Raw genomic sequence first — 24,271 nt, 5'->3', positions numbered from 1 at the left:
TAAATTACATGCCGTTCTGTATAGTATGATGATCTCAAGCCATCCCACTTCATCCAGCCTAGAATGCGAATCATTCCTTTATCCAGTATATCCATGCTGTATATTCTACTTACCCGTTAGTTATTTAGTAGCCCTCTTAGTTATCAGATTGACTGTCTTGGTATCACAATGCTTATGTTCAAGTAGCCCTTATTTTACTTAATAGTGGAAAATAATTAGTGAAAAGACAATATTTTGCACATCAGTATTAGACACATTATAAAATACTAATTATGCATTTCAGCAATAAAAGGAATTTGAAAAAACAGCATACTCAGAATGCTCTGAAGATATCGGGAATTCACCAGGGAGGGAGGCTTTGAGCTAGAAATGGATATGGATAAATAAAAAACAAAAAGAATTAAAACTTAGAATATATACACAGATAATTTATTTTACTTTGTGTAACTCTGGAGCTCATATGTTATTTTTGCCCTGTTTTTAGAAATCAGAATTCCCTTATTATCAGAATTACTATTAATTATTGTATAAAGCAGTCTATATTTTCTATGTGCATCATCAACTCATTTATTTCACATAAACATAGTCCTACCATCTAAGATATTTTAAACAATTCCTATCAACATGTGAAAAACATAAACATGACAATTCCACACTGGGTCTGGTCTTCTACATGCATTGTATTTAATTTAAAGGGCTTCTGAAAAACCTTCTTAGCAAACTTTCTGTTTCCTAATACCCTAGTTTCAGTGTTTCCTTGAGAAATTCAGGTTGACCTCTCCCCTTCTCCTCTTATAGTAACCTGAATCACAGAGTCATAGTAAGTCAGGTTTGACAGTTTTTCTCTCAAGTTATCTGGCATTCACGCTCTCTTAGAATGTATAATCAATAATCAATGTAAATCTAGAGCCAGCCTGACTCTAATCTCACTAGATGAACCCCCAGGGCTGAATGACTCCAGGACTCATAGATTTATTCTCTCTTGCTGTAGTAGGCAGAGCCGAAACCAATGGTTAGAAACCACTGGGAGAGAGATGTTGGCTTAGCTAAAGGAGAAACTGCCTAATGCTTAGTGCTGCCTGAAAATGGGAATGGCTGCTGGGGAAGGAGTGAGTTACAGTTTCTGGTGGTGTCGAGGCACAGAGTGGACAATCATTTGGTGCAGATTTCATGGTAGAGACTAAAGGGTCAGAGCACAGAAGTCATTTCCACTGACTATTGAATCCCTGCTCCTGCTAGATCCTTATGCAGATGTTTTGTTTCATTTAATCGTAACAACCCCCAAGGGAACTAGTTATAACCCACCAAGAGAGATTACAGTCACAATTTAAGATCACATGACTAGAAAGTAGCAGAGCCGGGATTTAAACTCCACTTCATCTGAATCCAAAGTCCTGGTTTATATTGTCCACATTTCATGGAAGCTTGAGAAATTGAACCAGGGATTTCTAATGTCCCTTCCTGCACTGTGATTCTATATGAGTCAAAATATGGATATAGGCATCACTGACCTATGTTTTCCTTAATCAACTTTCTGGACTCAGTCACATTAAAATGATCATCTGTGACTCCAAATCTCTCTATGGTCTCCATCAAGAATGGACCATTAAAAACTCAACATTTGTATTTTGTATCCCCTCTGAGTTTACAGTAGAACTTAGTCTAAAGGCCTCACAATTTTTTTTCTAATAGGATTGCTGTCAAGGACTGAGTTTATGGTATGAATGTATAGAGGACAAAGCTTTTAGTATTTCTCAAAACTGTAATAATATATTGTCCTAATTTCTCTACTCATTTTACAGGTCTTAGAAGGTCTTAGAAGATCTTGAAATATTTGACCCAAAGTCATTTTTTTCTGGCCTAAGTTCTGAGTCAGATTTTGTTTTAAATACAAGAATTTAAAAATTAGATTAATTTTAAAAATTAACATTATAATTTTAAAAATACTAGTCTGAAAATAAGCCTTATTTACTTATTTTAAGGTAAAATGGCTTTACATGTGTTTTAAATGCTATTTTCTAGATTGAAGCCGAACTCACCAAGGAAAGAGCCCAACATTTAGCTGAATTTGAGGAGCAAGTTCTTCTCTTTAAGGAAGAAGCTAAACTGGAACTTGATATAGAAAAGGAAAAACACCAAGAAATAATCCAAAAATATAAGAAAGAACAAGAGGAACTACAAATGAAGGTCTGTCATTATGATTTTCATTATTATTTAACGAATTTAAAACTGTAGGTGTTGGTTATTTCCTCCTAAGAACACTATCGTATTTATAACTCTGGTAGCTTTCCTCATGGTGGCTATGCCTTCATTTTAGCCACATAGGTAGGATGGTTTGGATACTCTCCAGAATGAATAACTGAGATAAATTATAAAAGCATACAGTCTAGCCATGTATGGAATTTTCTCTATTCAAATAAGTTTATTTTTAAAACAGCATAAATTATATAACTAATAATTAGCATGGTTAGATATTCCAACACTTCAAATGTCCAACATCAAAAGATAATGAGATGTGTTACATAACCAAAAATTTTCCAACAACTGAAACTTGTCTCCTTTAATTAAAAATATTTTCAATTCTAAATATTTTTTAATGAAGGAAAATATATTTTAAAATGTAACCACCTCCATAATTTTTGAAACAATGTGTCCTAAACATAATTTAAGGTTTTGTTAAGGTTCTCCTGTTTTTATAAGACCTGAGTATATTATACATGCATGGGTTTGTGAATATATGTATATGCATGTGTGTGTATATGTGTATATTAAGCAAGATACAGTGGAAACCATATTTCGAATAAATTCATTAGCAGTCTGTGTAAATTAAGCATCAGACGAGACTTAAGGGCTCTGTCTGGTGTACAGGGGAGGTGGTACAGCCCTCCCAACAGTTCACTGTGAACAATATGCAGGGCCAGGTACATGAGTGTGTGACAAGTGCGGTATCCAGGGCTCAACACTCAGAAAGTGCTCATGCTTTGGGTTTAATGCTCTGCAAATGCTGTTTTGAAGTTTCAATTGATAACTTTATCTTTCAAATTATGTTTTGTAAGTGAAATCCTATTGGGACAGTGGAGCACGTGCTGGGACCTTGGAGCCTCAGCTCACCCAAGGCTCCACGTCCCCTAGACAGGTTCTCCCCTAGATGGGCCTCTCGCTCCCTAGGCCCGCCCCCAGCCGAGCCCTGGATCCCCTTGGTGCCCCTTCTGTCCTCCCCTTCACCTCCAGACTGCTGTAGTTCTAGATGTCTCAGGGCCCAATTGGCAGGCAAATGCCAAAAGGCAGACCCCAACTTGCCATGGGTTACAGTTTTTCAAATGAAGTCCTAAGTCAAAAAATCAAAATTCTGTTGATTTTTAAAAAATCAAAACATATTTGCGGCTCTTTGAGCCTCTTCTCCCAAGGATAGCCTACTCCGTTTCAGTGTCACCTCACTTTAGGATCATGGAAACTACTGTCTGGAACCAGCAGTGACCCTCTTCCTCCCTGGATTAATTGAAGATAATGACATATTAATTTAATTTATAAAATTACTAAGTGTGGTGAATATATTTCTGATAAAAATTACTTTAATACAAATTTAACATTTGGAACAAATTTTAGATACTTAATTCTTAAGTAATAGCTCACAAAATCCTTGGAACTTTGGTCTCTGAACGTTTTCCAGATTCTCCATGGGCTGATTTCTTGTTATACGAATGTTTATTGTATGACAATATCCGTAGCATAAATAATAAGGGTATGTTTCATCAGAAGCAGCTTTGCTCTTCCTGTTTTGTTTTCTGTTCTTTGTTTTGTTTTTTTAAGGAGAGAGAAAATAAGCAATCTTTTCCCTTCTAAAGACGTTCACGACTATGAGAAAAATATTCCCCAAGTTATTTTCTCATCTCTTTATCTAGAGATACCACCTTGAGAAACAGTATATTTTAAAGTATTCTGGTATTCTCTAGAACTGCACTAATATGGTTGCCACATGCGACTATTTAAATTTCAATTAATTAAAATTAAATAAAATTAAAAATTTAGTTTTCAGTCACATTAGCCACATTTCAATGCTCATTAGCCAATACTGGCAAACGAGAGCCTGTTTCACACATTTCTTCCCAACTCAGTGATCAGTGATGTCACCCACCTTGGTAGCTTGGAATTATGAGAGTATTTACTCTGTGGAAATCAGATACAAATCTGGCTTGTGTGTGTTTGTGAGTCAGTTGTTAAACATTTACCAGCACACCATCATCAATAGCCACATGTAGCTAATGGCTACCATGTTGGACATTCAAGAATATTTTTATCATCAAAGTTCTATTGGGCAGTGCTGTTCTAGAAGGTGTAGTATGTTAGATACCTTCAGTCATCATATACAAGAAAAAAAAATCTCAAAGAAAAACTTATTGGTATAGTATGAGTAAAATATAATTGCAGTATTCCCCTAAGTGCATCCCCAAGCATCAGGCATTTCTAGCTCCCAAAGCTACACTATAGTGAGTCCAGACAGCACCTGATCATGACTTGAGATATTCTTGATAGCTCAGTCCAGTTACAGAGGTTTATATATTTCTAAGGATGCTCAAGTAATTAATGTGATTCCATTTAAGGTGGTAAAAATAAAAGTTTTAGTCTTAACTTTTAAAAAGAAAATCTTGAAGGACTGCATATGTCATAGGCTTTGTTTTCATTTGATCAGAACAGTATACTGATTACTTAGAATAAGCCTCTTAAAACCATAAGAACTCTGTAGTTACCTAGAGATAGTGCCTAAAAACTAATACAAGATTTATCTTACAGATATCTGACTTAATCTCAGGTGCTACTAGAGATCTAAAGCTGGAAGTTGCCAATCTTGAAAAAAAACTCCACGAATCCCGGGTCCAGTATACCGAAGAATCTGAGTCAAAGGAGAAGGAAATTGAAAACCTTAAAAATTTGGTTGCAGAATTCGAATCTCACTTGAAAAAGGAAATTGACAATAGTTATTCTGTTTCAGAAGACTTGAGGAAGGAAATAAAACAGAAGTCAGATGAACTGGAAAAAGTAATGCTGGCGCAAACACAGCTGATACAGCAATTTAACCAGTCCCAGGAAGAGGTAAGAAGCAGACGGTGGCACCTTTGCAATTAGTGAAAAAGCACATGTTCTTTCAAAAAAAAAAAAATAAACAAACAAACAAAAACATGAAAGACAGCTTGGTGTCATGCACAGTCCTGGACTGTTAGTCAGGGACCTGGGATCACATCCTGGTTTTGTCCTTGACTAGGCAGTCACTTAACCTTTCTGGACCTGGCTTCCTTTTCTGTAAAATGAATACATTGAACTACATAATATCTAAGATTTTCTTGGCGCCCAGTTTTACTGTGTTGCAAATGACTATTTAAAACCTCTAAGATTAGTAATCATTATATATTTATGTCTTATTTGTTTTGTATTAAATTTTTGCCAGAAAACTTTTAGAGCGCTTGTTGCTTAAGTTCAAATAACATGTGGACGATGTATCTTAAATGTAATTTTCTTTAGGATTTGTCTTTCTGTCAACCTAAACTTCTAAGGTAATTTACATGTATTGGTCTTTTCTTCTGTATGCATGAGTATTTATTTCAGCAGTGTTTTTATTTACACCGAAGTAGACATATTTTAATTTGAATTTTTTTTTTGTAACAATCTCATTTCTGAACTACTAAGCCGTTTAGAAACGGTGGATGCTATAGATTAAATGTTTGTGTCCCCTAAAAGTTCATATGTTGAAACATAATTCCCAATGTGGAGGTGCAGAGTTTGAGAAATATTTAAATCACGAAGGTAGAGCCCTCATGAATGGGATTAGTGCCCTTATAAAAGAGAACCCAGAGAGCTCCCTCATGTGAGGACACAGAGGGAGGACATCTGTGAAACAGGAGGCAGGTCCTCACCAGACACCAAATCTGTTGGCACCTTGATCATGGACTTCCCAGCCTCCAGAACTATAAGAAATAAGTTATTTGTTATTTGAGCTACCCAATCTATGGTACTTTGTTATAGAAACCTGAACTGACTAAGGCAGTAGAGCAATTAGCCTGTTCTCTAATCACCAAAGTTATATCACATTAGAATATTTGAGCAGTGTAGCAAATAAAGGCAAATGGAAGAAGATTCTAAATGTCAATGACAAGTAATATTTTCGTTGGTTTTATTGGCATCTTAATGAATGAATAAAAGGAAAGTGCTAATAATAATATTAACAATTAAATACACCATGTTCTCGCGATATTTAAATTACCAGCCAAAACAAGAAGTTGATGACATCAGTATAATTATGAAGTGAACCTATTGCAAAGGAGTTATAAATATAAGTTAAAATGGGGAATGGACAGAATACTGGATCAAGAACAATGTTTAAACAACCTTATAAAGTAGAAATTATTTACACGTTACAGATGAGAAACTGACTCAAGAAGGTTGAATAACTTCCACAAGGTCACACACAGCATGGTGGAGCCAAGATGCAAATTTGAATTTCCATGATATGTTGTTTCCTCTCTCAGGAAGCCTGAGTTCTAGTGATTCCACTTCTAAATTTCAAAGTGACCCTCAGTCTTAGCATTCATCTCCAGACCTCCTTTTTTTTTTTTTTTTTTACTTTTAAAATGACAATAAACACACTACTTAATTTGCCGAAGGTTAGGGAGTCACAGACGATTGAGTGTCCCCTGTTGAAACACAGCAGCACAGCTTTCCTGATCAGGAGGCTGCTTCCAGTCCAGGCAGGAGTGGGAAGGCAGAGTTCACATGGACTCAACTCTGCTGGAGAAACCCTGAGAAAGAGAGAGGGCATGCAGATTTGCTTCAAATGAGACAGCAGCATTGAAGTTCTAGAGGAGGGACAGCAGGTTAAAGGGGAGAACATTCAAGGCGACTAGACCAGTAGGTTTTCTAACTCTTAAATCTCAAAAGAAATGGCAACATGGAAAGTGAGGAATAATGTATAAACTAGGATAAGTAGAAAAAAGACAGAAAGATCAAATCCAGTAAATATATATTGAGTTTCTATCCAGGTGCCAGGCCCTGTGCTGGGCACTTGATATGTAATTACGAAGAAGACTGATAACTGCCATTGCCTGCTCTCAAAGAGAAATTTAAAGAAAGTCTTAAATGAGTAATTAAATTGACATCAAGAGGAAAGAATGACCTAAACAGAAACTTTATATAAAAAGCATAGACTAAAAATTTAAAAATTGGTCTTAAGAGCCTATATTAGTTTTCCATCATTGCACAATAAATTATTCTCAAATTCAGTGGCTACAAACAACAAATATTTATTATCTCATAATTTCTGTGAGTCAGTGACCTGACTGTGGCTTAGCTGGGTACCTCTGGCTCAAAGCCTCTCATGAGGTTAGTGTTAGATTGTCAGGGACTGCAGCCTTATCCAAAGGCTCAACTGGGGAAGTACTGACTCCCAGGCTCACTTTGTGGTTATTAGCAGGATTTATTTCCTCATGGACTTTTGGGCTGAGAGCCTCAGTGCCTTTCAGGCTATTGATCAGAGGCCTCCCTTATAACACTGACTTCTCCATAGAACCTTACCACGTGGCAGCTGGCTTCCCTCAGAGCAAGCACGTGAGCAAGAATGAGAGCGCAAAAGGGGGTGCCCAAGATAGAAGCCAAGTCTTTTTGTAACCTAATCTCAGAAGTGACATCCCATTACTTCTGCTGAATTCCGTGAGTCAAAAAGTCCATCCCACAGTCAAAGCAAAGGGATTACACAAGTGTCAACAGCAGGAGGGCAGGGGTAACAGGGCCATTTTAGGGCTACCAATCTCAGGGCCTCTGGAGGAAATTTTGCCAAGAGAAATTAGCCTAAAAGTAAAGAGCGAATATCTTTTTCAGACAGAAGAGCTTAATTTGGAGCAGTTCCTGCTCATTAATTGTAAAAGAAAGCCATTTAGAGATGAAGTTTTATTGTTATTATTTTTTTAATGTGGACTTTTGAAAGATACAAGACACTGCGATGGTATGTAAATGATTATGAATCATTACTGGGAGTAGAAGGGGATTGTCCCACAGGGAAAGTTACCTAAGGGCATGCCAGGGGGCAGATTTCCTTTTGCTGGGGTGGAGGGAGGGGAGGGGAGGCTAGATTTTCTATTAAAAGTTAAATAATTACAACTGAACCGTAATAGTAAATAATTAAGGCTGCTTCTTAGTTAGGCATACAAAGTCCAGAAATTCTTATAAAAATAGGAAATGAGCCAATAAAAGTGATAGGAGTTATGAGCCAAAAAGAATAGAGGTTGTAGCATGTAAAATGAAAAGCACTACTATTTAGACCATGCATTCCAGACACTTGAAATTCCTCAGGTTCTGGAGAGGGAAAAAAAAAAAAAAAAAAAAGCCACATTTAAGTGGAGAACAAATTCCCATTAAAATGAAGACAAATTAATGGTCTAATAAGGAAGCTAATTAAGGAGAGGAAAGCTGTGTTCTTGTTCAAGAGGCCAGAGAATGGAAGGACTTTGTTTTCTTTGTATAATGAAAGTTCTCAAGGAGAGGAGGAAAGCCCACAGCCTCTCAAGGGCAAAGTGGGCATTCCTGCCTGGAGCGGGGATTATTGGAGAGCAGCCACAGAAACAGGGTCAAGAAGGTGAAACAAGAAAAGGCGCGGGTCAATAAGAAGAGAGAAAATGGAAAATAAAAGTGTATGGGAAATGTAAATGTGAAAAGGGGGCCTCTGAAAATTCTTCATAGGGAGCAGACACACACATAAAAAACTGTAACATTAAAAAAAAAGAGGGAAGTCAGAAAAGGAACATAATATGTTAGAGAATACGACATTATCATTTAAAACTAAGTTATAGATCACATGTTTTTTGCTGCCAGTTTTTTTCTTCTACCAGCTTCACGTGAGTCCTATCGAGACAGCGTGGCCCCACTGTTACAGGCCTTGTTGTGATCCAGAAAAAGAATGTGGTAAGTGAAAAAAAAAAAAAAAATCTTAATGTGCAACTATCAGTATCAAAGAAAAATCACTGCAGAGAGTTCAATATTTTTGTTGTATTAAGACTATAGATAAAGAAAACAAAAGGGCAGAAGTTTTAAATTCTACCAGTTCCTGTAGCCATCTAATGAAGATGAAAGATATTCAAAAAGAGAAAGGAATGCTTTTGTTAAACAAGGAGAATTGAATACATATGTTTATCTCCGTTTCATCCCAAAACACAACTAAAATGACAGTAAATTAATAAAAAGCAAATAAATTCATAAAGAAAAAAATAAGACAGGAGTTGATACTAGATGAAAAAGATGTTGACTAAATTTTGGAAAATGGAAAGCAAGGTATGGGTGAGAGGTAATTAGTAGTCCAGAGGACATTGAAATCTAATGCCTGTAGGGAGTGGGGGAGCGAGGTAGAATCCTGAAAGGAACAAACCCAATTATGTGTCATTACACTGGAAAGGCTCAGGAATCGGAGACACCAGATACCTCTAAAAGAGGAAAAGAACAGTGGATCTGAAAACAGAACTGTTCGAATAATTACCAAAGGAGCAGATAGATGCTCAGATGCTGTCTCTAAATGCTACGTTGCCTACATCCACCTTGCTGGCAGAGTACCAAAGGTTTACACTGTAGAAAACCTGAATACGAGAGGCTTTGGATCTAAGGATACCCAACAGCGGGATAAAGCTAGAGTGAAAGTCTGTATGTTAAAGGGTGTGGCTTCCCAGCCCACTTTACCCATTCATTTTCTAGAACACGGACAACCATGCTAATATATCAATAGCAAGGAAATTGGAAGAGCCGTCTGTGGAAAAATGTGCTGGCTCAAAAGAAAAGACCTATGGATACTGACAATTGAGATCTCCCAATGAAATGGCTATATCCCTTTCCGGTCTGCCCACCGAGAAGTATACTAGTCCATCAGCCCTTACCTAGGCACACAGAACTTCTAGTAACTTTTTGGAGATTCATTTTTAAACTCAAAAAGCCAAGGATCACCAAGCATTTGAGGAACACCTCTAATATGACATATAGAAACCAGGATCAAACAAATAATAATAAAAAAAGAACTTAGAAGAAATAGCTACAAAACAGTGTGGGAAGCAAAAGTGAACTTCAAAAAAAGAATATAATTAATCTCCTCACAGAGAAAAGAGAAATATTACATCAATGAAACATGAACAGGAAGCTATGAAAAAAGAACAAGAATAAGTATTAATATATAGCAGCTGAAGTTAAAAAATGTAATATTTGGGATAAAGGTGAAGAACTCTCCCAGAAAGCAGAAGTAAAAGCAAAGAGATGGGGAGAAGAAAAGAAAAGTAGACGATCGGGCCGGAATATCTAATACCCTACTAATAGGAGTTCCAGAAAGAGAGAACAGAGGAAATGGAAAGGAGGAAACTATTCAGGAACTAATTCAAGAATATTTCCAAGTACTGAAGGGACATGCAATTCTGTATTGAAAAGGCTGCCCCAGCGTCATGGGTAGCAAAGCAAACACACCAAAGCACTTCATCATAAACTGTCAATACTTTAAAGATAAATATAAGTATTCAAAAGCTTCCAGAAAAAAAAAGGGGGGGGTCACTTTAAAAAGGAATCAAACGGCATCAGAATTCTTAATGGCAACGGTAGAAACTAGAAGACAATAGCTTCCAAATTCTGAAGAAATATAGAATTCTATATCCTGCCAAATGATCAATCAAATGCAAGTGTCAAATAAGGGTATTTACAGACATTAGAGTTCTCAAAAAATGATACTTCAGCCTTACTTCAAAAAATGATACTTCAGCCTTACTTCAGCCTTATCATTACAAATGATATTGCAGCCTTACTCAGAAAACTCATATGACACCACAATGAGGGAGTAAACTGAAAAAGGAGAAGAGAAAGGAATCGGGAAATGAGAATTCCAACACAGGAGAGAGGAGGACAGAATCCCCAGGATGACAGCAGAAAGAAACCCAGGAATAACAGAGCAACAGATGTAGAGAACAACCAGGCTGGGTTCAGCAGAATGGAGGAGTTTTAGAAGTATGACTCCAAGAACAAAGAGAAACTAATAGATTGCATGGAGTGCTCAAACATGTTGAGAAGATAGTCACACTTCTGTAAGTGGGTTTGGTGAAAATTAGTAATCAATACTTAAAATCTAAGCAGATAAATAATTAACTCTGGAAGGAAGCTGAGCAAGAAAGGAAATATAATCGTAGTATACTATATGGCTCAGGTGTGCATAATATTTATACACTATAACCATATATAGCAGACTATGATTTAATTAAAAATTGTGATAGAAATATGGGGGAGGAGAAACTTCTATTAGGAATTAGAATCGGAAGCTAAATCTTTGTCTTCCATTCTATGAAGTCAGTAGGTAATGACTTCAAAATTGAAAAATTACAAGATAACTGTGTCATGATGTTATTTAGGAATGCAGAGAAAAATATCAAAGAAACAGTTTAAAAACCTGAATATAGTTGTTTCTGGGAGGCAGGACTTAGAAGTAGGAAGGAGGGCTTTTTTCATTATAATTTGTTATTATTTTAATTTTTTAACTATGTGTAATTAATTTTAAAAGTAACAAAATAATAGAAAAGAGTAAATTATAAAAAGGACCTGATAGAGAGGGGGGCAAAGGAAAGGATGAAGAACGTAGTTATAGAAAAATGAGGAAAGTTATAAGTAAAATAAATACACAACAGACTATGAACCTTGAGATCTTTTTTAAGACTATGAAAAATAAAAGAATTCAGACAAAGCATATTCTAGCTTAAACTTTAATAACAGATGCCTGACACATTTCTATTTTATTCTTCAATTCTGAATAAAAGAGCTCCTCCATGAACCCATAACCCCAGAGAGAAGCCTAGGTATACATTTATGTGCCCATTGCATTTGTTTATGCATTCATTAAACATGTAAACAATTTTTCAAAAAAAAAAGAAAAAAAAGATGCTAAGAAGGGAAAAAAGCAGGATAAATGAATACTTTCTGAAGGAGAGGTGCTATATTAGCTGGGGTGGCCAGCGGACTCTGGGAAGATAACATTCAAGCGGAACTGAAGCGAGGCAAAGAACATTCCAGGCAGAGGGAACAGGAAGTGTAAAGGCCCTAAGGGGAGGAATATCCTGGGAACCTCGAAGAAACCACAAGGAAGTCAGCAAGCACTGCTGGAGCTCAGTGAGCAACAAGGAGAACAGTGGCAGAAAGCAAGGTCGGAGAGGCCAGTTTATGAGGACATAGTCTTTATCAGCTGCAGTAAAGATTTCGGATTGTTTTCTAAGTAATAGAAACGCACCTGGGAATTTTGAACAAGGGAATGACATGATCTAACTTATTTTTAGAGACTAACTCTGACTGCTGTGTGGAAAATGGGTTGAAGGGTTGAAGGGGAGCAAAAATGGAGGCGACCCATTAGAAGACTCGAAAAGATTTAGAAAAACACTGATGGTCATAGTGGTAAAGGAGGTGAGAAGTGGCCACATTCAGGATATATTTTCAAAGCAGAGACAACAGAAATTGCTAGGGGTTGGATAATGTAAAAGCATAAGAGTGGTCAAGAATAACTCCAAAGTTTGGAATCTCAGCAAATGAGTAAGAGACAGTGATATTTACTGAGATGAGAAACACTAGTAAAGGAATACAAGTGGGAAGGAGTAGCAAGAATCAGATTTGGGACATGATGTTAATATGTCTTTTAGATATCCAAATTTAGGTGTTGAATGGGCAGTCTGTTTGCGGGGAAGGCTGAGTAGGGATATTGATTTTGGAGACATCCACATGCATCCGATACATAAGTCATGGGACTGAATGAGATCGCCCAGGGAATGAGGTAATAGAGAAGAGAGTTGAGAACAGGCATTCCAACTTTCAGAGGCTGGGAAGAAGAGGAGAACCCAGCAATGGTGACAGAGAAGGGACATCTAGTGAGGTAGGGGAAAAACTAGAGAAGAATACTAGCAAGGACTTTAAGGAAAGAAAGTATTTAAAAAAGGAGTCATGGAACTTATACAGGGCCACAATCCCTTATACAAAAACTTTGGTTTCAGATAGGTTTTGGAATTCAAATTATACTGAATTTTAGGAAGTTAGTAAAGTACACATGGCCCCAGAGATCCAGGGCAGCCCTTCCCATGCAATAACAATAATATTTCTGTGGTGAAGCAGAGGAATGACCCCACTGAGTGAAATAAATAACGATTATCAGTCCAGTCAGATGTTAGTACCAAATGTTATGGGTTACAAAATTTTTTCTTATCAGGGCTTTTTGGATATCAAAATTGTGGCTAATGGATTGTAGATGAGTATTTGCTTTCTTTACAACAGCTGTTTAAATTGGTTCACCTGACCATTTCTTGGCATCTGTTCTTGTTTAAAAATCAAGAAGGGAGAGTGCATATGTTTCTCCAGAGATGATAGGAAAAAATGAAGGAAGAATTTACCCACTTATGTACAGTAGGTACCACTATGGGGTAGGAAGAGATGCACAGGGGTTTCACTTCTTAAACATTTTTTTTAAATGTTGAGATCATGAATGACTCTAAAACTCTTTGGTGTTTTCAAATATTTTCCAAACATATAATCTACTTAAAAATAAAAAGGAAGGAAAATCCATTTATTTAGGAAAATTTATGAATAAATCTGGCAAGGACAGATTTATGTAAACTCTATGATTAAATTTTAAGACTACATGACAGTTACAACACAAATCGCTTTTTCGCAAGAAGGATTTGCTTAGTTTTAGAATATGCATTTGCTGTATTTGTATGTTTAATTGATATAGAGGAAACAGCACACATTTCTCTGTTAATTCCATTTATGAGAAACCAAAGTAGCCATTAGTAAATTAACAAACAAGTGGTTCTCAACTTTGGGACTGAATAAATTTAGAACATCTGAGTCTCTTCAAAGAGTAAAGGGGTAAATAGAGGTTCTCTAACCTCTGGTTCCACAGAGAACAGGGGAGGGAGGGTCAGGGAAGCTTTTTGTGGGCAGGGGCTATCAAAGAGGATAGTTGAACTGACAACCTGAGAACCTTAGCCTTGGGGCATGAGGCAGATGGGGGGAGGGGGGTGCGGGTCAGTCTGAGTCAGTCTCTAGCCATAGAGAGGGAGATCCAGGCAAGGCTGCCTTTCACATGTTGGAGACAGTCAGCTGCGATGCAAAATATAAACACCAGAAAATTGACAGAATAAGAAAAAATATGGAGAAATTTTTTTTTGTATTTAATTAATACTAATTAAATCTAATTAAAGTTAGATTATTGATTTAGGAAAGTAGATCCTGAACACTGTGTCTTCATGGGCTCTTTCTCCCCATTCTGAAAATCTGCTCTTGAGGCAGATCAGTCCAAAGGCTATTGCCCTCTTTTTCTGCTTCCGTTTTGGTATGTCTGTTGTAGTCGTTTCAGTGTCCATTATGTTTGCAAGCATAGAAATACAATTTTAAGAAGAACTTGCTTGACATCCATCTTACTTCTTTTCTGGAAATCTATTCAGACTCTCATTCCTGCCTTATGAAAGGTTCGTTTCCACTGTTTTTCTGCACTGTTTTGGGCTGATCACATTAGTTGAACAGAAGCCTTAATAGAAGTTTGGGCACATCCTTTGCTAACTCCTACTCATCTTTCTGGTTTCCACACCTTTCCACAGAGTTTCCTTTTACCTTAGCTCCCCACCCAGCTGGCTGGTCATGCACTCACCTTGGGATATGTCTAGTCTGTGCTGGTGGAAACTGTAATCTGAACATTCCATGACTGGTTCAGACCTCACTGGGTATAAAGCGTGGACGAAGTCACCCATCTGTGCTTATCCTTCACTGAGGACTTGTTTTCCTTGCATGCTCCCCCCAAATTATGCCAAATACAGCTGATTTCCAGCACAACTAGGATTCTCACCTTCAGAATGATCAAGTCACCCAGAAAAGCCTTTTCTTGCTCCTTCCACGGTTGAAAGCAATCCAGTTGTTTCTAAGGATAAAAATGAAAACAAACATAAAAATAAACCACTCTTACATTGCAGAGTGGAGGAAATTGGCCAATTTTTTATATTATAAACTTCAAACGAAAGATGAGCTAATTTATTTTGACATTTGCTCACCCATTGGAAGTACAGTTAAGGCATATTTCAAGCCCATTTAAAGTGGCCTTCATCTGAAAGTGTTGTAGGCATATCTGCAGAACATATCTACAGATATGTCTACAAACTGGCATGGCTTAAGGACCCAGGAACTCTAGTTCTCCCTCCCCTAGACCAACCTAACCAAGGGACAGTCAGGATAGGAACCTTCTCCATGAAAACTTTGGCCTCCTCCCTTCTTCCCATCTTGCCCACTCTGAGCCATTTTCCACAGAGCTGGCAAAGAGATTTTCCTTTGATGCAAATTGGACCGTGTAAGCCCCCTGCTTGAAATCAATCTTTCGATGACTACGTATGCCACTCAGAATTGAGTTAAAACTCTAATATTAGGATGTAACCAAAGTAAGTAATCCTCCGTGTGACACCGCTCACTCTTCCCCGCCTCAGTCTTGTTCTCTTCTCCCCTTGTGTACTCTGCGCTTGAGTCATTCTAAGCCACGCGTCATCCTCAGATGTGCCTCTCCCTCTCTCACTTCCCACTCTGCCTGGAAAACCCCACTACCCTTTCTTCACCTGGCTCATGCCTCCCTTTTCATCTTGACCTAGTTTAGTTGAAATCCAGTGATACTATTTCACTACGCTAAAATATGGCCAGTGATAATTTTGCCTAAAACACTTACAATGCTCCGGCTTCGCTGATTATTTTCATGTTTGCCCATGATTTTCAATCTCTCCGAACATATTCCATTTTACACATTTTCCCATGTTGTTCAATGAAAATATTAAAATTCTGCAACAGCCTTCCAAAAAGACAACTCGAAAAGACAATTGATTTGCCTAAATTGCTGCAAGCAATCTAACCACGAGTGAATGATTCTTTTCCACATGTGGCGGAATTTTCCACTAATGTGTCTTACTGACTCTGACTCTGGCTATATTCACTTGTACTCTTGTCCTGCCTCACACACTCCACCTCTGAAATAGCAATCCTCTAAACTCGATGTGTCTTATTTCTATTTTTTTCTCTATAATTGAATAAATGATAATACATGAACTGCTGGTTGTACAAACTGAATTATAATCTTAATTTTAAAGGAGGACATAATGGTGGAAGAGGATATACAGATATTATGAGATTCATCTGAGATATCATAGTGTTTGTAGAACAGACAAAAATAGAAGTCCTAGCTTCGGATCCTGCTTTCAGTTCAGAGGTCCTCCTCGTTTGGGAAATAATAGAAGAGGATTCATCCTTTTCTCTGGAAGCTAGTAGCCTTGAAGAAGGATGAGTTCCAGAGAAGCGGGCCCCAGACCAAGATAGTCAGCAGCCCTTCCACAGTTTAATCTGGAGCTGGTGGGCACTTTGCTTCCGTTATTACTGTTATGGGAACATCTTTGGGTTCATTCCACCTTTTCACTTCTTCCTTCAGTGGCGTGTCACTTGCTTGAAATAGCTTTCAAGTGACCTGCTTTATGAATGTTTTCTATAGAGCATTACTCCTTTCCTCTGAGACTCGCATTTAATTTTAGTAAATGGATCGAATTTTATATTTCTTTTAACGAGAGCTCTTGTCATCACTTTATCCTTTATCACCCATCACTTTATCCTTTCATATTGGTGCATGTATTAGTCATGTCACCACTTTATTGACCTCATTGTTAACTGTTATCCATTTTTTTCTTTTGTATATTCGAATAAAATTAACTCTTCTTCATAGCTTTCTTTTTTTAATTGAAGAAATGATTTAAATTTTTTTACCTTTTTTCTCTTTTTTATTCTTTTATTCTTTTTTTTCTTTTCTTTTATCTCTTCTTTCCCTTGTCTACTTCCCCCTCCCCCCCTTCCACTTCCCCTTTGGTAACCACTTGTCCATTGTGCATGCTCATAGCTTTCTTAACCAAAGGCATTTTCATACTAATTTATCGAAAACCCATTAAATCTAATCACTTCAACATATTTTGGCAGTTTACTAGTAGACAGGAAACATAATGCATTGATATTGTTTCCTTTCAAAAGAAAGTTTAGATTAAGTGTAGAAAACTTGGGCAAAACCAAATAATGCCTTACTGTTACTGTTTTTTATTGCTCCAGTGTCCTCGAACAAAATGACTCCTGCACGCTTGATGTAATTAATTATACAATTAATTTAGACACAGGCAGCTTGGAACAGGTCCCTGGAAGCAGGCAGGGCCCCACTACTTTAGAACTAGGTTATTCTCAGCGAGTTATATAACCAGTCTAAGCTTCCTTGTCTTTCTTTGTCAAATATGGTTGTCGGGAGCAAGAAATGAGATGACACCTAATGTAGCATCTTATTAATCTTCTTCTCTAGCCCTCCTTCTCTTGTCTTTTCAACAAGTATTTCAGGTAGAGTTCATGAGACCCAGATGATAAAGCCACAAACACCATCCTTGGTCTCCTGTTTTTCAAAAATAAATAAATAAATAAATAAATAAATAAGTAAGTAAGTAAATAAATAAATAAATAAATGAATAAATGAATGAGGAGGAGGAGGAGGAGGAGGAGGAGGAAGAAAATAACTAGAACCAAGTAATTATCCCTCATGATTTGAAAAATATATGTGGATACATTGATCATGTGTGTATGTTAATAATATGTGTAAATGTGAGGCTTTGTGTGACCCAAACACACCACTGATTTTATAGGAAATTAGTCTGCAATTGTTAATCTGGAATTACTCCACATTCTTCAATATTGATTACCAAATTTAAATTGAATGGATTTCTGACTATAATCAAAAGAAACTGAAATACAGGAAGATGGTGCTTTCTCAGATGCTTTGTTATTTAGTTCCACTGACAGCAGGTTAGTCAGTAAAGCCTTAGAAGAATGCTTTCCACTGATAGGCTTGAGAATGTCTTGGCTGTTTTCACAAAGAAGCTAAACTGATGGAAGTTCATTTTTAATTGAAGAATTCTATACCACAATCATTTTAATTGTATTTATTTATTCAGATATCGCTTTGACTTGTTTACTTTTCAGACTCTTTTTTGACAACATGCAGACATGAATGTCAGGACATTAGTCAGATCTAAGACCTAATTCTTACCATAGGCCTTGAAGTAATTTTGATGAATTCTATGGATGAAAGATTAGTAACTCTTAATCTAGAAATGTAGAGTCTAAGAATTTGAAGGGGCCTTAATGACCTCTAGTCCAGGCACACATTTGAAGCCTAAGTTTTCTCTGATATGTCCCAGTCGAGTGAGATTCAACCTTTCAGGGTATCCTTCAGCCAGCTCTGGCTATTAAAAATGTTCTTCCTTGACTTAAACCCCAATAGCTTCCACCCTTGGCTCCAAATTCTATTGGGAACAAAAAGAGTGACCCTGTTCAGACTTACGAGGCTGCAAACTTCTTGAGGGCAGGCACTATATCCACTATAGCTTCTGGTAACTTGATAAATGATTGCTGAATGGAGTTAAAAATAGGAAATGTTCTTTACTTTGATATATATCTCACAGAATATAAAATGGTCAGTGTATTTAGGTTCTATTGAGAAGGCATCATACAAAGTGATTTTATTGTTTAAATGCTATAGCTGATATATTTTCTTCTTTCAGTCTTAAAATTCAAGCTATTTTATTTGTTTGTCTTAGAATAGTATTGCAGTCTACCTTCGTTACAACATAACGTATAACATAACACATTTAACATATTTAACGACACGACAGATATTAATGATTAGACATCACATGGGCAGGACTTAGTGTCTGAAACACAAGGCGCAGAGAAGTTGAAATCCCACTGAGGTAGGCATGAGGTGCTGGGTTCCAGCCCCAGCTGCACCACTTCCACCTGAGTGACCCTGACTCTTGGTTCCTCTTCTGCAAACTGCAAGGACTGAATCGAATGTTCTCTTAAATTCTTTCCAGCTTCACAGATCATTCACGTTTTTGACTTTTCTGTCCACGTGGTAGAGTGTTCATGGATAATCAAAGAGCACAGGGCTCTGATTCCCAGTTCAGTTCTCAATTTATAATGCCAAGAACTATCCATATGTAAACTGTTTAAAGCTAGGTATGCTTCCCCCCGCCCCGCTTTATTCTCATTTCAGAACACTTTTCTTCAGGAAACAGTGCGTAAGGAGTGTGAAGAACGCTTTGAACTGACGGAAGCTTTGAGTCAAGCCAGAGAACAGCTTCTGGAGCTCAAGAAGCTCAGTGGAAGTTTACCGTTGTCACCGTGTTCCCTCAGCCAGGGCAGCCTAACCTCTGCTGCTGTGGTCAGTAATCAGGGAGAGAGGAGCCTCGGAAGACTGAGCTCCGAAAAAGGCATCAAAATCCCCAGCCTGCATGGAGCGTCCAAACCCACCACTTCCCCAACCTCAGGTCAGCCCAAGGGGGTCAGCAGCTCAGGTTTGCCCACTCTCCCCCACCCACATCCTCCCAAGGGTCGAGCATCTTCAGTAAACGAGACCAGACACAGGCTGGCTGCCCTTCTGCGGAGGAGACTGACTCAGCAGTGATTGATCCAGTCGGGAGCAGCTCCACAGGGCTTGCTTGGTATTTCTCAGAGTGCCGGAGACACTGGTAACTGAGGGTGACAAAGATCAAATTAGTATCACAGACCAAGAATGCCTGCCTATAGATATTTTAAACAAGAGAATTGTAAAAGCTAAGAAGTGGCAAAGCCACATTTTCCAGGAGGCCTTTGAAATTACAACAGATAATGAAGTTATTGGTATTCCAGAGGGCCAATTTCTATAGTTTTGTATTGTATGTTTAGATGTGCTCTATGAACATGCCCTTTTAGAGATAATAGGTAAAATTTTTCACCCATAGCATCTTTTTTATTTTTGTGTGTGTGTGTCATTACAAGCAGAACTATCCCTAGAAGAAATAGACTGTATTGCTTTTGTTGCTGTTTTTTTAATTTGTTTGTTAAGTTGAATAGATTAAATAGATAGATGTATTTAGTATTCTAAATAGAAAATGAAAGTACTTTATTCCTTAGATAGTTTCCAAATCGCTTACTTCAGATATTCAGTGTTCATCATCGTCGTCGTCACCATCTTCTCTTTTCACCTCACAATCTAATTGGTGAGTCCTATTTCTTTTTAGGCTAGATCAGAAGTAGCGATAGCTAACCTTTAGGAAGACAGTCTTCCCTGGGGCGCTGGAGATCTAGAAAAAGGAATAAGCAACTCCAATTCAAGGAAAAGGTGCTTTACTTTTCAAACTATAGAGATCATTTTAGGAAACAGCCTGGCCATGAAAATATTACTCAGTAGAGAGTATTGATTGATTTCTGGTACTCAGGGTTTTTTGATTTGAGAGTTTAGTAGAGGCACATAACACTAATTTGGGGTTCAAATTTTATCACCCCTAAAAATGGGTAATTGGTTAACATGTTTTCTGTTTTCAGAGTGAAAAATTAAAACCAAGAGCCAGTCCAGCCATTTTAAGTTATCTTAAAGCTTCAGGCTTCTCCTGTTTCTTAAAACACTACTTTTTACCTTCACCCAGTGTTCATCCATCTTTTTCTCCATCTGAAAGAAGTGTATTTTTCTTCCAAGACTGGCCTAATTTAAATCCGTCATCTGACTGCATCAAGGACATCTAGGTTTCTTACTCCCAGATTCGAATGATAGTAAGACATGTGAAATATGGCAGGTAAAACTCTCTGCTATTTGGCTATCACACTGATGAGAGAATCCAAAGGTACTTGGAATCCCTCCCATGTATAAAACAGCTAAAGTTACTAAGCAAAATCAAGTTTATCTACAATCTCTCAAAGACTTGATCTAATCTACCAGTAGTAGATGTTTTGTTTTAACCTCAAAATAGTTCCACATTTGGTCCACTGATTTCCTTGACCAGCTGAAGTGAGCACATCCTGAGTTAAGGCTTAGGATGCTTATTTTTGGTTTACAGAGATTGATGTTCCTTATAATGGCATTTGACAAGAGAACATCATAGAACATCTCTTTACAAATAAAGAATAGATGCCCAAAGAGGTCTGACTTGTCCACTAGTTGGTGACAGAGCTAGAACCAGAACCAGTGTTACCTGACCCCAGCCTTCTCCACTCACCAGAGATGCCTTGGCCTCCTCCATCATGGCTTTTGTCGGAAGCACCTACGCTGTATTAACCTAATATTTTCTTTAAATGAACCCTTTTTTTAATCTCAAATTTATGTAAAAAGGAAACTTGACCCAAGGATGAATCAGTGTGATGAGGTCGATTTGCTAGTATGTTTTTCTCTAATACACTTTAAAATAGATGTGTATCTATTAAAATACTAAATGTTAATTGGTATACCCCCTAAAATCATATATAATGTCAGCAGTAGTCATGCCAGGCTCCAGAGACCACTGCACTAGACCTCTATGTTTCTGCTCTGGTGTTTACATGTTTAAATTATAAATACTCATGACATAAGGTAGATGGCAAAAGCCAGTGAAAGCTTTGGCAAAAGCATAAGAGAATATTTGGGGCAACAGTTTTTATTATGTGATTATGCATGCTTTGCCACAGTCTTGCAATTACAGCTCTCTCCTCAAAAACCATAGGGATACATTTTTCCTAAATTATAAACCTATTTAAATTTATAAAGATAGTCACACATAAACTTTTCGAAAGGATGTAAAGACTGTCAGTGCAAAACCTGGTTTCTTGGTTTGTTGTTACACTCTTGCTTTTACAATGAGTAATTCCATAAGTAATCATTCTGAGAATAGAATCATGATTTGCAGTAAGTTAGGTTGTGTTATATTCCATAAGTTATATTCCACAAGTATACCAGAGAAGGAATTCCATAAACAGGGAGACAAGATTTAAATTTATTTCAACCTAGACCTTGAATGGTACAGTTTAAGCTGTGCGCCTATATTTTTGAAGAAAGACACTAGAGTATGTGACCTGGGGGTTAAGAACACCTTCAGATCTTCCTTGACTTTTTCACTGATGAGCAAACTCCTGACATAAAACAGTATCAGCAAAATTAAGAAAGTAGTAAATATGACAAAGTAAGTCTCTCAAATTCATATAATGGATATTAAGTTTTAATTTATAGACAAATCTTTTGCATGACCTCAATAAAAGGATTTATAGGTTCCAAAAGAAAATAATATCATAGAAAATATTCCTTAGGGAATTATAACCCTATTTGATTTTCTTCTTTAACTCCTATGGGACAAAGGTGAGAGAATTCCCCTATAGTTAACATAGATTTCTCAAGCAGTTTTTTAGTTTTGGATTAAATTACTATATTTATAGTCAGAGCTACTTAAAAGCTATATTTTTTGGCAATGGTATTGATTGGAAGACATTAATACTGAAAATTATGTAAGACTAAGAAATTTTAATGTTCTATTAGTCTAAAATTTGTTTATAATATTATAGATAGATTATAGCTAATTTCTTTGATTATGGAACAGATTTTCTCAAGCTTCAGTTTTAAAGTTCTTATAATTATTACAATATTGTACCGACAGAACAGCCTAGTATCCTAAAAGTGTTAATACACTGCAGCTGACAGTTCCTAGTCATTGTGTTGTATATTCTTGATCACAAGAAATCAATTGGGTATATTCCCAAGGTTCACAAATCCTATAATGATTATGGATATTTAAAACTTTTTTACTTTCATGTTTTAAGAAAACAATTAATATACACTGTATCTTACACAGGACACCCTCAATTGTCCCCAAACCATGACAGACAATATTGGATAATTCCTGAGGTGTTGTCTATGGTATCTTAAGGAAGAAATTCTGCTTTTTCTTTTGAAATATTAACTCTGTGTAGTAATAAATTGTAAAGCCAATGTGACTGTGTGACTGTGTTAAATCTTTAGAATCTTAAGTATGAACATAGCATGTTTGTATATTTTGAATTCATATGTAAAATTTTCTTAACACAGCAGTCGAATCTGAAACATATTTATCCTATGACAATATTTACCATGATCTAGAAAGTCAGAAGAATTTTCTCTTCTCAAGCATTTATATAGCATAGTACTTTATATTCACTGAGTAAAAAAAATTACTAGATAGCCCTAACCCCCAAACACACACACACAACACACACACGGTACAGTCGCAGCCTTGTATGCTACAAGACACACACACACACACACACACACACACACACACACACAAATACTGGGTCACGGAGATTAAGTAATTCGCCCTAAATAAATACTAGATAAGACTAAAGTTTCTGAACATCTTTATCATAGGTTAATACTGAAGCTGTATTTACATTGACTTATTTCTTCAGCAAGTACAGAAAGTTTAAAAAGCACTGTGAGAGCTACGGATATAATTACAACATAACTACAGATGCCCAAGAATTGTATAGTAGAGAGCAGTGAGAAAGCGCGTAAAGAAATTATAAGGCGGTAGGTGTTGAGAAGAGAATCAAAAGCAAGGTGTTGCATAAGTTCAACTTCTTGCTGCAAGAATCAGGAAACGTTTAAGCAAGAACTGGAATTTATAATCGGTCTTGAAGAATGGAGTAGAGTTTCTAAGAAGAATTTATACCAGGTAGCAAAGATGAATAAACAGTCATGGATATGGGAAGTGTAGAAAATATTTGGTTATGGGAAGTAGTGGGAACCTGGAAAAGGCAGGTCGACCCCATAGCACGAAGGTGTTGAATAAGGGCCTGGTGCAGGATTTTGACTTGAAGCACTTTGTTGAAATTTGGAAATATTACTCTGGCAGGGATGTATTAGAATAATTATGGAGTGGAAAGGCTGGAGGTGGAACACCAGTTGGTAGATTAGTACAGTAGTCCAGACAAGAGTTAATCAAGTTCTGAATGAAGTGTTGATAGTGGGAATAAACAGGAAGCAGCTGACTCAAATTCTATTCAGTGAAAGGAAAGAATTTGTTCCCTATTAGATGCACTTTGCAACCATTACCCGCCATTGCACTTAGCAGGGGTGCAGTGTATGAAGTTGGCTCGGATTAAAGGATCACTCTCTATTTAAGAATATTACAGCTTCTCTGAAAAATGTGAAATAATAAGAACTACATTTTCATTCAGGCAGCAGATAGCTAACCCCACAGACTCAGAATTCATAGAATTCTTAAAGGAAAATAAAATCTGAATAGTGTTCTAAGAATTATGGAGAAAGAATGTGGAAAGTGACATTAAAAAATAGCTGTCATATTGGCTCAAAACACAACTGGATGGTGACCTTTGAGAGTAATATAATGCAATAACACTTCGTTCTGATTTT

The 24,271-nt window shown here is 37.0% G+C and overlaps 1 protein-coding gene across 12 annotated transcripts in view; it reads left to right on the top strand.

The window, feature by feature from the left end:
* The window catches only part of LEKR1 (leucine, glutamate and lysine rich 1), a 169,237-nt gene that overhangs the window by 135,672 nt on the left and 9,294 nt on the right, over window positions 1-24,271 (top strand). For 9 of the 12 annotated variants that reach the window (XM_039857988.1, XM_039857984.1, XM_039857983.1 and 6 more), the window contains 3 exons: window positions 2,023-2,187; window positions 4,792-5,091; window positions 19,136-22,849. In XM_039857988.1, the coding sequence (XP_039713922.1) occupies window positions 2,023-2,187; window positions 4,792-5,091; window positions 19,136-19,546 (876 nt within the window). In that variant the 3' untranslated portion in view covers window positions 19,547-22,849. Of the gene's footprint in view, window positions 1-2,022; window positions 2,188-4,791; window positions 5,092-19,135; window positions 22,850-24,271 lie in introns of those variants that run through there. The other 3 variants (XM_039857987.1, XM_039857986.1, XM_039857979.1) reach the window with 2 other exon arrangements.

This window comes from Pteropus medius, unplaced genomic scaffold (genome assembly GCF_902729225.1).
Source record: "Pteropus medius unplaced genomic scaffold, Ma_sr-lr_union100, whole genome shotgun sequence".
NCBI classification, from domain to species: domain Eukaryota; kingdom Metazoa; phylum Chordata; class Mammalia; order Chiroptera; family Pteropodidae; genus Pteropus; species Pteropus medius.
This window is presented reverse-complemented; position numbering and strand designations above follow the sequence as displayed.